The sequence below is a fragment of the Acinonyx jubatus genome, chromosome E3 (genome assembly GCF_027475565.1).
Source record: "Acinonyx jubatus isolate Ajub_Pintada_27869175 chromosome E3, VMU_Ajub_asm_v1.0, whole genome shotgun sequence".
Taxonomy (NCBI): domain Eukaryota; kingdom Metazoa; phylum Chordata; class Mammalia; order Carnivora; family Felidae; genus Acinonyx; species Acinonyx jubatus.
Genome location: NC_069398.1, coordinates 18,549,402 through 18,564,688, shown reverse-complemented (window position 1 = coordinate 18,564,688; position 15,287 = coordinate 18,549,402). Strand labels below are relative to the sequence as shown.

Sequence of the window (15,287 nt, the reverse complement as noted above, 5' to 3'; positions counted from 1 at the left end):
GTTAGCACAGCTTATGGCCAAGGGCCTCTGGGGATGGGTGACAGCAGGCGAGGTGGGTACGTCCCTACCCCTCAGCAACCGGCTCCTATGGCCAACCCTCTGCTTGTCTTTACTAGTGACCATCCCACTTCTGCCACCAACAACTGCTGCCTCACCCTCGCCTTCCAAAAACCATTCCTTCAGTGACCTTGACCACCCCCTCAATATTGACACTCACCCTTTGCATGTCTGGGTAATTCACTCACTAGAAACCTCCCTCTTTAACTCCACCCTCCCCATCCCCTGGGCTACTTAGCCCTGTCCCTCCTTAAACCATCCACCGCCCTCTCTGCCCGCCCCTGCCCAGCTGCATGTTGCTGGGGGAGGTACAGCCCACATGCTGACTGATCTCATTTGAAATTCCTGGCAACACATCTCAAGGGAGACCTAGGGCCTCTGACTCCGCTTCTCCCGCTTGTGCAAGATCTCCTTCAGAACTACCACTCACACCTCTCCCCTCAGCTTCCCACATCCCCACCCACTTTCTCTCACCTCTGAGAGAAAATAGAAGCACTTTGGGCAGGAAGCCCCCCCACCCCCGCTTCCCAGCAGCAAATCTAGCAAACTACCAGCACCTGGACTCCAACCGCGCCCCCCCCCCCCCGTTCCCACTGGGGATGTGTCCCCCTGATCCCCACTCCTCCCCTTGAGCTCTATAACCCACCAATCTCAAGTCCCTGAGTCCACTCCTCCACGGATCACCTTTCTGTCCCGCACTGTCAATCTCTCCCTCTCCCGGCTCCCTGTCACCAGCAGGTGAGTGTGCTCTACTTTTTGCCACACAGACTCAACGAGTGAGCTCCCCCTGGGCCCTGCCCTCCCTCCCGCTGCACCCCCTCCTCTATTTTCCCTTCGCGGCCACATTTCTTAGTTTCCATCCCTCATCTCTCATTATCTCCTCATGTCACTCCCGTCAGCTGCTGTCTCCACCCCTTCCTTCATGGAAACTGCTCTTATTGGCATCACCAATGACATCCCTGTTGCTAGACCCCGCAGTTAGATTCTCTTTGTTCAGCCTCTGCCGTCATTCAGGACAGGGGCCATCCCTCTTCCACACTGGGCTCCCATGACATGGCCTCCACCTCAGGGGCCACTCCTGTTTCCCTGGCCAGCTCCACTCCCTCTGCTCCGTCTCAGTCACAGGTTGCCTTGAACCCCATTCTTAGTGACAACCTTGGCCAGTCCCATGGCTTTAGAGCATCTCTATCCCACGGACTTCAAATGTAGTCCTCTATCCCTGACCTCACCCCTGAACTCTGGACTCCTTTCCAACTGAGTTGATGTCTCCACATGGCTCTCTGATGGCCACTGGGCTTGGCTGTATGACTTGTTCTGGCCAATGAAATGCAAGGGGAAATGGCATCACTGTCCTCTCCTTTCCCTTTTCCGTGGTGACAGGCAGTATTCCAAACAGAGGCTGTTCTGTCGGTGTGGGTTCCCGAGAGAGAAATGGCATGAGGCAGAGTCACAGCTGACCCACAGTAGACCTGCCACAGGGACAGGAAATGTTTGCTGTGTTAGGGAACCGAAGTTGCGGGGGCGGGAGGGGGTGCTACCATAGCGTAACCTAGCCTATCCTGACCACTTCTGTGTACCTCACAAGGTTGTAGTCTGGTAAGGCAATGGGGGAAGCTGTTCTTTAAATTGTACACATGGGGCACCTGGGTGGCTCAGTCGGTTAAGGGTCCAACTTCAGCTCAGGTCATGATCTCGCGGCCCGTGAGTTCGAGCCCTGTGTCGGGCTCTGTGCTGACAGCTCAGAGCCTGGAGCCTGCTTTGGATTCTGTGTCTCCCTCTCTCTCTCTGCCCCTCCCCGGCTCATGTTCTCTCTCAAAAATAAATTTAAAAAATAAATAAATAAATAAATGTACGCAGGAAGACGGGCCCGGTACTGATTGTAGGGTGAGGGAGACCAGATATACCCCAATGACAGGAAAAGGGGCTTCACTGGAGATAATGTGGAGCTCACATTATCCGGTGTGAGCCGGATGTGAGCCGGATTCTAAGCCAGTCCCTTTGGTACTAAATTTACCCTTGAGAGTCCCTTAAATTGCCCATAAAATACAGAACACTGTGACCTCTGATGAAGTTCAACACAACCTGTTTTCCTCCAGCAGTCGAGCAATTGGCTTTTCTTTGCTTGAATACTGATAAAGTAATTGACTTAAGGACCCTTTGAGTAAGAAGGATCTGTGTCTGGGCGCCTGGGTGGCTCAGTTGGTTGTCTGTCTCGATTTCAGTTCTGGTCATGATCCCAGAGTCATGGGATTGAGCCCAGCACTGGGCTTTGCACTGAGCATGGAGCCTGCTTTAGATTTTCTCACTCCCTCTGCCCCTCTCCCCTCTCTCTCTCTCTCTCTAAAAGTTTATTTGGGGCGCCTGGGTGGCGCAGTCGGTTAAGCGTCCGACTTCAGCCAGGTCACGATCTCGCGGTCCGGGAGTTCGAGCCCCACGTCGGGCTCTGGGCTGATGGCTCAGAGCCTGGAGCCTGTTTCCGATTCTGTGTCTCCCTCTCTCTCTGCCCCTCCCCCGTTCATGCTCTGTCTCTCTCTGTCCCAAAAATAAATAAACGTTGAAAAAAAATTAAAAAATTAAAAAAAAATAAAAGTTTATTTTATTTATTTATTTATTTATTTATTTTTTAAGGACATGTTTTTTTATTTTTTTAATTTTTTTTTCAATATATGAAATTTATTGTCAAATTGGTTTCCTCTAAAAGTTTAAAAAGAAAAATGGAGCACCTGGGGTGGCTCATTTGGTTAAGCTCCCTCCCAACTTCAGGTCATGATGTCGTGGTCTGTGGGTTCAAGCCCACAAGCTTCAGAGTCTGGAGCCTGCTTTGGATTCTGTGTCTCCCTCTCTGCCCCTTCCCCTGGTCGCCCTCAGTCTTTGTCTCTCAAAAATAAATGCTAAAAAGAAAAAAAAAATTTTTTTTAATTTAAAAAGAAAGAAAAATGTGCATCTTTAAACAGTGAAATCACACTCAGCGTGGTAAGATGTTTACCCAGTCTATTTTCTCTTCCTCCTAAGCCCACAACTAATCTCTATTTCCCAACCTCCTTTGCATAGAGATGTGGCTGCATGACTGAGTTGTAGCCAATGGAAAGTGAAGGGAAATAGACATGCCAATTCCCTGGCTTCCCGTAAAAGCCATCCTCAGACAATCCTCCGGGCCCACCTCCCCCGCTTAGCTAATGCGAGGGTGGAATGTTCTTGGAAGTCCTGTGTTGAAAATGGCGGCTTCCCTGAGTCTCAGCTTCAGGAGAGCTGCTTCCCAGTCGGGAGCTCCTGATGAGGACTTAACAGGAGTCAGAAATAAACTTCTGTTGTGATTGAGCCACTGTGCATCTTGAGGTTGTTATAGCAGTGAGGCTTACCGGAGGGAAGAACAGATTCACGGTGCCCAGGCCATGCCCTCCCGGAGGCTTGAGCCAGTTGAGTGGAATGAGCAAATGGAATGTCTTGCATGGTGGTTATTCGTTTATTCTGAAAGCATATACTTGAAATCCGGAAAGCTCTTACTGCACATATGATGTCTTAGTCCATTCGGGCTGCAAGATACCACAGACTGGGGGGCTTATAAACCACAGTCATGCATTTCTCACAGTTCTGGAGGCTGGAAGTCCAAGATCAAGGCACCACCGGCACGGTCAAGTTCTGGTGAGAATTCTCTTCCTGCTTCTTCCTGCCGGCACCTTTCACTTTGTCCTCACTTGGTGGAAGGAGCAAGAGAGCTCTCTGGGGCCTCTTTTGTGAGGTCCCTAATCCCATTCATGAAGGCTCAAGACCTTATCACCTCCTAAGGGCCCCATCTCCAAACGCCATCACGTCGAGCATTAGGTTTCAACATGAATTTTAGGAGCATACAAACACTTAGCCCATGGTAACATATGGCTCCACCATGTTCCTTAAAAATTTTTTTTCTTAATGTTTTTATTTATTTTTGAGACAGGGAGAGACAGAGCATGAGCAGGGGAGGGGCAGAGAGAGAGGGAGACACAGAATCCGAAGCAGGCTCCAGGCTCTGAGCTGTCAGCACAGAGCCCGATGCGGGGCTCGAACTCACAGACTGCGAGATCATGACCTGAGCCGCATTTGGATGCTCAACTGACTGAGCCACCCAGGCGCTCCTCCACCACGTTCCTTAGATCAAATTCAGCCTAAACTTTCCCCGCTGGCCTCCTCCAGGCCACTCTGCTGAGCTCAGTCCAGCCACTGGACATGGGACCAAAGGCACAGGCTGACCTCCAGGCCCTACCAGGGGAGGGGACTCACGAGTCTTTGATGCTGGGGCCTCAGGCCTCAGGGGTGTATTCTTCTGAGTGGAGACACTCACACTCCCCTGCCCACCTCTCCCTCTTTTTTAGGCCATGGTTTGCTGGGTTTATGTAAGTTAGAGACTCCTGGTGTCACTGTAAATGGTTAGGGTCAAAGAGCCAAGGAGGCAGGGCCGGCGGTGGAGGGAGCCATCTTGAGTGCTGAAAGGATGCATCCCTCTGGAGGGGACAGCTGGTTCACGAGGGACAGTGGGCAGACAGATGGGAATCTGGGAGCAGGCCAGGCAGGGGGACCCCTGAAGCATTGGAATGGCAGCTGAGTAACATATACTAGCTTCAAGTATAAATCTGTCCCTGCCTAGACAAGTGCCCTCCAAAAGAGGGCACAGGCGATTTACCACAGCCTCATTTGTTTTGGTGGCAGGACCTGGTGAAACAAATAATGGAATTCTGTGCCACCATTAAGCAGACTGCCGACGTGGACGGCTGTGGGCGGTAAACGTTAAGGGTGCAGGCTCTGGAGCCAGGCCAACCAAGATGGACGCCTCTGAGGGCCTCGACCTACTCTCTGGAAAATGGGCACACTAAAAGGCTTGTCGTGCTGTCTAGTACACAGGACAGCATAGGTGTGGGGCGAAGTGAGGGAACAGACGCACACAAAAAGCACTTGGCACGAGGGTGGCTTGGGAGAGTGGAACAGCACACCCGCAGGATGAGGTTTACGATACGGGAATGTGTGCGTGCAGACTTGGAGAATTTACCGAGACAGACATCTGAGCTCTGAGGAGCCCTGGTCTCCTCTGGGGAGGAGCGGGGGCTTAAGGAGGCAGACTTGGTCACGATTTAGTATCTTTGCCGCATGAATATTTTACCTATTATTTGGAAAGATTTCTTCGGTGGCTCCATGTGGCCCTCAGGACAAAACCATAACGCCCTACGGGACTCCTCGGGCTGCCCTGCTGGCTTGAGGGCATCTCTTACCCGCCCCCCAGCCCCCAGTCCCCAGCCCCCAGCGCTGAGTGTTCCAGGCACATTGATCTGTTTCCATTTCCCTGTCTGCAACTGCTCAGTGTGCTCTCTGGCCTCTCCGGGCTCCCTCCCGAAGTCTCAGCTGCGAATCCACCCTCTCTGATACATTAACCCTTCCCACCCCAATCCCTAGCAGCGGTCTAGACACCCACCCGCTTCAGCCACACCTAAGCGCTCCAGGACTTCCGGACTTCCTTCTCTTGTCCCCTCCTCCAAGCACCACCAGACTACTCCACCCCCCCCCCCCCCCACATGCTCGCCTGTGACCTCTAAGAGGGCTGACCTAATCCCCTGGGCCTAGCACAGGCGTTGAGGCTCAATATCCATCTGCTAAATTTCAGCTCTCCGGGACACGAAGGCCTCCTGGCCAAGCTATTATAAGGATGAAATGAGTGGCATCCGCAACCCCCCAGCACAGGATCTGGCATATGGTAGGCTCAATATAGCCTTAAAAAGCAAGCTGGTGCCAGACAGCAGAGAAAGCTCAAATGGCAGGGGTAGGTAGCTATTAGGGACAGATGCCCAGAACTGTTTACGAAGGAACAGTGATTCTCAACATTATGGGGAAGAATCGGTCACCTGCAGTGTATTAAACTTGCGGACCTCGGGGCCCATCCCTAGAGATTCCAACTCCAAAGGTCTGGCACAAGGTCCAGGCAGCTGAATTTTAAGGAAATAATCCACAGGTGATCCAAAGACTGCACTCTTGAGAAACCAACTGATCTGTTCGTGAATATTTATTAAGTGGCTATGATCTGCCAGGTTCAGGTTAATCTTCATTGTGGGGACAGAGGAAGAACAAAAAAAGTCTGTGCCCTCAGGGAGTTTACATTCTGGTGGGGATAGAAAATATGAGGTATACAAATAAATGGAGACAGCCAGTGACGAGGTCATCAAGAAACTAGGCAGAGACAGGGTGCGAGCTTGGGTGGCAGGGAGGGCCTCTGTCTGAGGTCACTGTGGAATGACAGGACAGAGCCAGACAGTAAGCAACTAGGGGAAAGCATCCAGATGAATCTTCTTTTTCCCCAAGCTCCCCTCAACCCAGGCCTTGGTCCAACTGTATCTCAAAGGAAACCAAATCCTGGAGAGTGACGTCCCCCTCCCCCTTTATTACAGAGGTTTTCAGAGCTGGGATAGACCAGACACAGGAGGCTGGGATGGGAAAGGATCTACTCGGCTCCTTCTCTCTTGGCCCTGGGACCGCAGGCTTCCTCTGGCCAGGGGCACAGGCCTGACTCCCTGCCTGTCGAGAAACCCGGCCCCTACCCCATCTCCCTCATTCAGGGGTCTCTGAAGCCTCAGGCCAAGCCAGACCCCAGAGCTGAGCCAGCAGGTGCGACAATGTCCCGTCCTCAGACAGGTCTCTTGGTGCCCTAGGAGCACTGCCCGCATGGGCGGGGCCTCCTGAGCATCCTTCCTGATTTGAAGTCCAGGTCCTGGGGAATCCTACTGGTGGGACTGGTCCTCAGGATTTCAGAGAACATGGCATCACCAAGGAGGCCGACGCCCTTCCCAGCAGGCCGGACAACACATTAGGAAGACGTGAGCCTGGGACCTCGCGGAAGTGAGAGGGGGAGCCGCATGGCACAGCGAGACTCCCAGGGCAGGTGGGCAGCCAGGGGCTGGAGGTTCCGGGGTCACTTCTTCCTGGCACGGTCCGCGGCGTCCAGGGCAGCCATGTTGCGGGCGGCTGTGATCAGGTGGACGACACTGATGAGAGACTTGAGCACCGCGATAGGGGCAGTGACCCAGAGGCCCACTCGGAAAAGACCCACAGAGCCAACTGCAGAAGGGAGCACGGGGAGGATACAAAGAAAATGGGATGCAGGTGAGGGAGAGGCCTGGGAGCTGGCGGCCTTCAGGCCTTCGTCACCCCGGGGCAGGCCAGGCCCCCCTCCCACGCTCCTGCCCAGCCCCTTGCCTCCTACCTAAAGGTCCCTCGGAGAAATTGAACAGGTAGAGGAGACAGTAGAAGAGCTCGTTTCCAGCACACAGGGTAAACAGAGCGGGCTGTACAAACAGCACATCGGCTGCTTCATCAAGGGTAGTGCCGCCCCTCCCCCTGCGAAGGGAGGGGGGACCAGAACCCTCTGCGGATGGGTAGCCGGGAAGAACCAGACCCGGGAAATGGGTGTGCAGGGTGGGGCAAGGGTGAGAGGAAAGAGCAATCTCAGCTCTCTCTTTATTGCTTCTCTCTTGAAACATCCTTTCAGACACGACCTCCGCTTCCAGAATAAAGCCCACACTTTATGGCCTAAGACTCCTTGCGCACTGGCTCCACAGGCCAATCTGGCTTCGCTCTCTCCTTCCCTCCAGGGCAGGTTCCCCCTCTCTGGATGCACCTGCCCCTCTCTGGGTGCACCGGGCCTCCAGCCCACCTGCTGCCTGCACAAGTCCTCCTCACCAATCCTGCCCTCCCCTTCGTGCCTCAGCTTACAGGCCTCCCCTGCCCCCTCCGGAGAAAACTCTGGGTTGGTTCCTCCCTCCCCGCTCCCAACCCCTAAGGTAAGACTAGGGCTGGGCCCCCGTAGGAGGTGAGGGAGCTGAGGGAATAAGGGCAGGAAATGCTCACCCTGGAGGTGTAGTAGATGCGAAGCACGGGATTTCCAGACAGGTCGATCATCTTGTGACTCTCACTGCCTCGGACCACAGAACTTGGGGAGAAAGCAAGGGGAGTCCATGAGCACTCCTGACCACTAACACCCATCTAATCCTCCTATCCACCTTCACGACGTAGGTGCTGGGATCGTCCCTGCTGTACAGAGGAAGTGGGGCACAGCTGAGGACCACGGTCTTGCCTGAAGCCACACAATTACCTCGTTGGTAATTACCTAGCAGAGTCAGGATTCGAAGGCTGTTTCAAAAGCCCCCAGCTGTTATCTATTTGGAATTCTGGGACCATCCGGTCTGAAGAGTTTTAGGGATTGCTTAATTCAACTGTGAACAGGACCAAGAGCTGACCAACAGAGGATTTGCCCAGGGTCCTTCAACAAAGGAGAGCTGAAAGGGAGACCTCCCAGGAAGCCGGAAGCCGTCCCAAACACCCTCCCAGACAGCCTCCCCCCCTCCCCATTCTAGTTTCTTCTTCAGCTGGCCGGCACCCCCAGAATCGCAGACCTGTGGAGGTGCAGCCAGTGGCTGGCCACATCCAAGCTCATGCTGAGCTGGAAGAGAAGGGTGGCCCGTGGGTACAGCAGGGCCAGGTTGACCAGCAGACACATGGTGGAGCAGCGGTCCGTCAGCATGTCCAGCATGGCCCCAAACCGGGTCCCTGAAAAACGGGGGCTGTTAGGTGGGAAGGGGCCATCAGGGGCAGGGACCAGGTTTGCTGTGTCTTTCTGGTGCAGAGTCTAAAAGAAGCCTGAAAATGTCACCACCCACTTGCCTGGGGAGGAAAACAGGCTGCTGCTATCCGTGTGGTGTGAGGTCAATGGACAAGGGTCACCATGCAGGAAATGCAGAGACACAGGAGCGCGTAGCAGGGCCTGAGAAGGCTAGGTCTACAACTCATCAATCCCAGAATCAATGGTCCGGGACTCAAGACAAGCAGACTTAAAGTCTTAGGGGAAGTCTTGCTGGTGGGTTTGGAGAATAGAATAAAAAAAAATCAACCCTCCAGAAACCATCCGTCTTCCCTCTCCAGTCTCCCTCTAAACATGCCTTCTGGAACCCCTATTCCTTGTGCCTGGCACACAGGAGACCCCCCAGCAAACACCTGTCGAGTGGATTTTTATTCAGAGACCTTCAGCACTGCCACTGCCACCTCGTCTTGCTTACCCCACACCCTATCAGTGAGTTCTTCTTCAGAGCCCGCTAAAATCCCTTCGGTTACAAAACCAGGCCATTCTGTTCTGCCTTCTAGAGATGGGAATGACGGAGCCCTCTGGTTCCCAGTACCCGCCCGCCCTAAGGTCCTCAGGAAGCAGGAAAAGGGGACCGAGGGTTGTCGGGCCCCAAGGCTGGTTGGGAGGAGGTGTCAGTCACCTTGATTAAGGGCTCGAGCAGCGTGTCCATCGAAAGCGTCCAGAAGTCCGCTGAGCAAGTAGAAGGAGGAGGCCGTGAGGGGGCAACAGGGCATGAAGTAGAAAGAAACGATGGCAAAGACAATCCGGGCATAACCTTGGGATGGACGGGGGCAGAGAGGGTGGAATCAGAGACCCCGCCCGAGGCCCCTCGCCCTCCCGTCCGGCCCGGAGCCGCCGGCAGCACTCACCGATGAGGTTAGGCACAAACAGGAAGATATTTTCGCCTGGCATCGCGGCGACCCCCTTGCAGCCCCGGGCCCGATCTGGAGGTGGCAACTGAGTCCCAGCCCCGCCGCGCGGCCTCACCCTCCGGCCCGGCGCATCGGCAGCGCCAAGAGCGCGCAGCTCCCCGCTGTCCCCGCCCGGCCCCAGGTGTTAGAGCTCGCAGCGCGCCGGAGCACCGGCCGGCCCAGATGTGCGTCGGGCGCCGGGGCGCGCACACGCCGCCCTCCCCGGGGGCAGGCCCTCGCGCCTCCAGCGGCCGCCCTCGCCACCCCAGCTGAGCCCCACCGGGCAAAATTGGAAGAAAAAAGAGAAAAAAAAAAAAAAAAAAAAAAAAAAAAAAAAGGCTTAAAAATGGCTGCGGCCCCTTTAAGACCTGCCCGCTTCCTCTTCCTTTTCCTCCCTCCGCCCCTTTCTATCGGCGCGTACCAAAACGCAGAGGGAGGAGGGGGGCAAGGAACCCATGGACGCCGAGGAGGGAACCGAGAAGGAGAGGTCAAAAGAAAAGGAGGCCCAGAGGAACTGCTTCTACTCTTCTCTCTCCGGAGGGTATAGCTTCCTGGAGACGAAGACACGGAGAAAATATTCCGCCCTCCTAGACCTACGCGTCCCTGAGATACAAGGTTATTTAGTACAGCCCACATGGTTTCTTCCCCGCCCCTGTCTCGCCCTTGCTCTCGCAGGCTCCAGGGAGCGAGAGTATGGCTAGAGAGGTTGGAAGGCGGCCGAGGGCAGGGTTGTTTCTTGCGTGCCCCTAGTGGTAGGAGGACTGGGTCCCAGGCACCACCTGTGATCTTCCAAAGTTTTTCAGACTTCTGGTGCTGGGCCCAGCATCCCCAAGGAGGGACCCAGAAGGAGGTGGAGTGGAGACCAGAGGAGCGAACGCGACATGCTGGGAAAATGCTCCCCCTCCCCGGCCCCCGCCTTTGGTTCTAGAATCCCTAATATCCTGGCAACCGGGCTGCAGAACGTCCGCAGACACCAAGGGTTTTATAGCGACGGTAGCCGCACCACCCCGGTCCCCCCCTCTTTCCAACCTTCCTCCCCAGCGCCTACTCCCCGTCCCCTGAGACCTAAATAGGCGCTCCTTAGCCCTCTCCGTTTACCTCTTCCCGAGACTTCAACTCCTGCCAGGTCTGGGCCGGCAAGCCAGCTGCCTTGATTTGGGAAGGGCCTTAGGTGGGAGGAAGGAGAGTGTCCCTGGGAGAAGTGGGGGTGGGGAGAGGATTGTTGTGAGCATCCCTATTCCACTCCCTCCCCCCAGGAAGATTTAAGGCAAGGATTTCCCCCACCCAGGGAGAGAACTGAGACAGCAGGATGGTTCACCTAAAGGCCTTATTTAAATCTGGCCCCGAGGAATGGTGATGGGATGGGTCTGGGGGAAGTGGGCTGGTTTCTCAGCCTAACACAGGCTCCACCTGTTCCCAGGAGGATGGCGTCCACACCTACCAGGAGTGAGGAGGAAGAGGGCAGCAGGATATCCCAAGCTGCAACCTCCTTGGGTGGAGGTCCAGTGAGCATGGGGGTGAGATGGAGTGGAGAGCTCCTAGGCCAGGGGTTAGAGTCTCCAGCCTCGAGAGGCTAGCTTCAACCCTGAGCCCATAGCCCCCAGCACTAGGCCCTCAGGTCCTCAAAGAAACTCCCCCCCCAAAAAAAACCACAACGCCCCCCTACTTCCAGGGCCACCTTTGTCAAATCTCAAGACTCAGCCCTCCAGTACCAGACTCCTTAGACCCAGAGCCCCAGCCTGGGAGCCCCCAGACCCAGGACTCCCATGTGGGGACTCCTAGGCTGAGTCTCTCTGATTTCCCCTTTTGCAGGTTTCATTATCCCGTTCTGAGGAATTCCTGACCCAGATCAGCACAGAACTTACTGATGAGGCCTTGTTTACCGCTGGCTACGGCACGAACCCTGTGCCCACCAAGGAAAAACAGACACAAGACCGAGGGACTCAGATATCCAAACACGGTGACCCCACCTCCAGGACCACTGTGTCCAGAGACCCCACCATACCCCTAGTTCCAATCCCTGACCCCTTCCAACCACAGCTGAGCTCTCCAGCAATCTCACGTCTCACAGCCCTCCCTGGGACTGCTTAGTGCTTCCCCGCACAACTCACCCGGTACCCACTCCCCACTGCTGGCCAGGAATCACCTCAGCCCCTTCCTCTCTAGCCACATCTCTTTCTGGCTACAGGGGTAGGAAATTCTCTGACTGGGGCTTCTACTTCTAGTGTTCTTCAAGACCCGAGGCACCGACACCCGGTGAGTAAATCTTCAATGGAGATGCCCTTTGTCCTGGGAAAAGGATAAGGAGCCTGGAGGGGAGAGAGGGAGGGTTTGACAACATCCTAGCGGGCAGGGGGATTTTTAAACCGGGAAGTCCGATTCTCTTCTGGTCTGATCCTCAAATTCAGACTTCTCAGCCCTCCCCTTTCCGTCCGCCATCTCTAGTTCTGACAGAAACCGTACCCGCACCAAGACCCACCTCCTGCCATCCCCTCGTGACAAGGTTTGTACCGAGTCCATGAATGACAATGCCATTCAGTATTAACCGAACGTGTGGAGTTCACAGGCTATGCGAGTCCCCGTTTCAGGAGTTTGGGACCCAGAAACGAACGATACGGTCTCTGCCCCTGAAGAGTTCACGGTGTCATGTGGGACCGGTCAAGTAGATGGTCAGTTACAGCATAATATGTATAAGAGCCCTGTAATAGAAGTAATAGAAGTGTAATAGAAGTGGAAACAGTGAGAAGAGCCCTTATCCCAGCTGCAGTTGGAACAGCAAGGAAAGGAATCATGGGACTTCCTGGAGGGGGTGACACCGAAAGAAAGAATCTTCTAGGAAAAAAAAAATGGATTGGTCAGTGTATTCCAAGTGGTAGGGCTTGCACGAGCGAAGACACAAAGGTGAGTCTCACTAGAGTGCATGGGAGTGTATGGATGCTTAGGGCAGGGGAGAGGGTGGGACCAGAGGCAGTTTAACTGTGAGAGGACTCAGGCAGGGTAGCCAGGGACTACTCAGAGACCTTATGTGTGCTTATTAAGATCAGAAGTCACTGAAGAGATTTGAGCAAGAGAGGCTGCAATTTTAGATCAGTCACTCTGGTGGTCAGTGGGGAGAATGACCTGGAAAGGGAAGACCGGAGGTGGAGGCCAGTTAGGAATTGTGCCAAGAGACTGAGTCGGTGATGATTAGGTCTCGAATTGTCACAGCGATAGTATAGATGAGAAGAGGAGCAGATATGAGAAATAAAGACCAGGAAGACTGAGTTTGGTAATTGATTAGAAATGGTAGGGGAACAAATAAAAGAGGAAATCAGATGACCCCTCCCTTCCCCCAGGTTTCTGACTTAGGTAACAAGTCTGATGACCTCATGCTTCTGCTCCGAACTCCACACTAGTTCCCCATTTCGGAGTAAAAGCCATAGCCCATCATAGCTTATAAGGCCCTACATGATCTCTCTCCTTCCCCTTGTTTGCCCCTGTTCCAGTCATGCCAGCCTTCTCACCATTCTTGGAGTATGGCAGCCATGCTCCCGCCTTTGAACAGATCCCACTCCGTGTGGAAACGTAGTGTAGATAGTTGGAAATACGGCTTCAAAACTCACTGGAGACATCTGGGCTGGCGACAGAAATTGGATTTCGGAGGGAGTTGGCAGTTGAAGGATGTGTGGTTGCCCCCAGAGGTGGGGGTTATGCAGAGTAAGAAAAAAGAGGACCCTGAGGGCAGAGCCCTGAAGAGTGTCTCCGTGTAAGGAGTTGGTGGAGGAGGAGACGGGGGTCATGAAAAGGAACTGACAGCAAATGTTTATTGAGTGTCTTGTTTGTGCCCGGTCCACCAGGTCTGAGGGATAGTCATTTCTCCAGGGCTGCTGCTTCAAATGTTCATGACCAAGACCAGAAGCACAAGAGAGCTGAGAACAATCCACTGTTCTTATCCTCAGGGAGCTGGCTTCCTAGTGCCTTTGGGACACTTGAGGTCTCCCAATTGGGCTTTGGTGTTAGAAGCAGCTTGAAGTAGCAGAAAAACCCTGGGTTAATCTGGTGTCAACCTGATAGTTAGCTTAGATAGGAAGCAAGTTGCTTTCTTCCTCCCCATGTGTCAAATGGGAGCCTTGGACAAGATGCTCTGTAAGGGCCCTACCTGCCCGTACAGTGGTTTCCCGCTTCTTCCCAAATGGCACTTGATTGAGAATTTCATCCTGAGCCAATACCCTCTCATCCCCCCGGGCAGCACCCCATTGTCCCAACGGATTTTTTCCTTCCTCAAGAAAGAACGTGGAAGCCTACAGACCTTTGAATTGCCCCTTGAAATATAGGTCATTGTAGGTGATCGAAATGTTGAGTGGGGGGATGGGTGAGTGGATGGAGAGGGTAGGCAAATGGATGAATGGATAAATGGTTAGGTAAATTCACTGAATGTTCATTGGACACTTTCTATGTGCCAGCAGTGCTGTAGGGGCTGGAGGCTAGAAGTGAGCAAGATAGAGTCCCTGCTTTTGAGAAGTTTAAATGGGGGCGGAGTGATTAGGTGGAAGAGAGGTGAGTGAGTGGATGGATGAATGAGGGATAGGTGGATGGGCAGACAGATGAGCAGAAAGATTGATGAAGAATGGTGGGTTGATATGTGGATAAATACGTGGATGGATGGATGGATGGTGGATGGATGGATGGATGGATGGATGGATGAGTGGGTAAATAGGGAATAGTGGATGCATAAATAGGTGAGTGGGGTATATGGGTTAGATGGATAGGTGAAGGATAGAAGGATAAGAAGACATGAGCCTTGGGTCCAAAGAATCAGAAGGCTCTTTTGCTTTTCTAGAGAGCTCTGCCTAGCAGCTTAACATCTGGAGGATGACCCCAACCCCCTTTGGTGCTGCTCTTGGCCTCTCAAGTCTTCCCCTGTTCTGTCCTTCTAGAACGTGCATCAGAGCTCCTCTTTCACGAGTCATTAACACTTCACTTTGCTGGGACTTCTGGTCATGAGCAACATACCCCTGGAAGCTTCCTAGGTGTTCAAGAACCATCACACACCTCTCCCTCTCAACTGGCAAGAACATCACCAGAAATCAAAGGCTTTAATAAAAAGACAGAGGTCCTTCCCTCCTCCCAACCCAGGTCATGCTCTGGAGTGACTTCTCTGGGGTGGGGATATGAGAGGGTGGCCCTATCTCCTTCCTTCCTTCCTTCCTTCCTTCCTTCCTTCCTTCCTTCCTTCCTTCCTCCCTCCCTCCCTCCCTCCCTCCCTCCCTCCCTCCCTCCCTTCCTTCCTTCCTTCCTTCCTTCGTCTCCTCCCCCCTCCTCCTGCTCCTTTTTTTGTTTTGCCAGATGTGTGGGCATATTGGTGGACAGGAATATTCCATATTATTGGAATGGCTTTAATATAGGCAGTCAACAAACTGTTATCAGTCAACCTGTTGGCAGAGATGAGTTCATGGATCCAAACCCAGCCTCCTAGCCAAACTCCAACAGCTTAAGGTCTAGGCCTCTGGCATCTGAGAAGATACACCCTTGCTTCTGGCATCTGAGGAGCTTCTCTGCCACTAATGGCAGTGCTGAGGCCTCCCCTCCAAGCTCTGGGGCCTCATGCCTAGGGGAACAGGTCACACTCATTATAGCCAGCTTTGTAGAGTTTGCATTTAAATCTGAGTGGGGGGGGGGGGTTGGGGTGCACCTGGGTGGCTCAG

General features: G+C 53.7%; 2 protein-coding genes across 9 annotated transcripts; one reads left to right on the top strand and one right to left on the bottom strand.

Annotated features, from left to right (window-relative positions):
- Positions 1–6,067: 6,067 nt before the first annotated feature.
- On the bottom strand, positions 6,068–9,911 carry CDIPT (CDP-diacylglycerol--inositol 3-phosphatidyltransferase). Of its 2 annotated transcripts, none has more exons than XM_027051530.2 (6): positions 9,562–9,911; positions 9,333–9,467; positions 8,466–8,619; positions 7,921–8,002; positions 7,277–7,358; positions 6,068–7,131 (listed from the first exon to the last, which is right to left on the bottom strand). In XM_027051530.2, the coding sequence occupies exons 1-6, from the start codon at positions 9,602–9,604 to the stop codon at positions 6,986–6,988; spliced, it is 642 nt and encodes a 213-aa protein (XP_026907331.1). In that variant the 5' UTR covers positions 9,605–9,911; the 3' UTR covers positions 6,068–6,985. The 2 variants fall into 2 exon arrangements, with proteins under 2 accessions (XP_026907331.1, XP_026907332.1); XM_027051531.2 differs by lacking the exon at positions 9,562–9,911 and adding an exon at positions 8,734–8,923 and having other exon boundaries at positions 9,333–9,471.
- A 108-nt stretch (positions 9,912–10,019) lies between these two features.
- On the top strand, positions 10,020–14,717 carry LOC113596814 (putative protein T-ENOL). Of its 7 annotated transcripts, none has more exons than XM_053213562.1 (6): positions 10,025–10,218; positions 11,024–11,120; positions 11,416–11,563; positions 11,829–11,859; positions 12,049–12,106; positions 14,520–14,717. In XM_053213562.1, exons 2-6 carry the CDS (start codon positions 11,028–11,030, stop codon positions 14,553–14,555), a joined length of 366 nt encoding a protein of 121 aa, XP_053069537.1. In that variant the 5' UTR covers positions 10,025–10,218; positions 11,024–11,027; the 3' UTR covers positions 14,556–14,717. The 7 variants fall into 7 exon arrangements, 4 of the variants coding, with proteins under 4 accessions (XP_053069537.1, XP_053069536.1, XP_026907333.1 ...); XM_053213561.1 differs by lacking the exon at positions 10,025–10,218 and adding an exon at positions 10,546–10,774; XM_027051532.2 differs by lacking the exon at positions 10,025–10,218 and adding an exon at positions 10,549–10,729.
- The last annotated feature ends 570 nt before the right edge of the window (positions 14,718–15,287 follow it).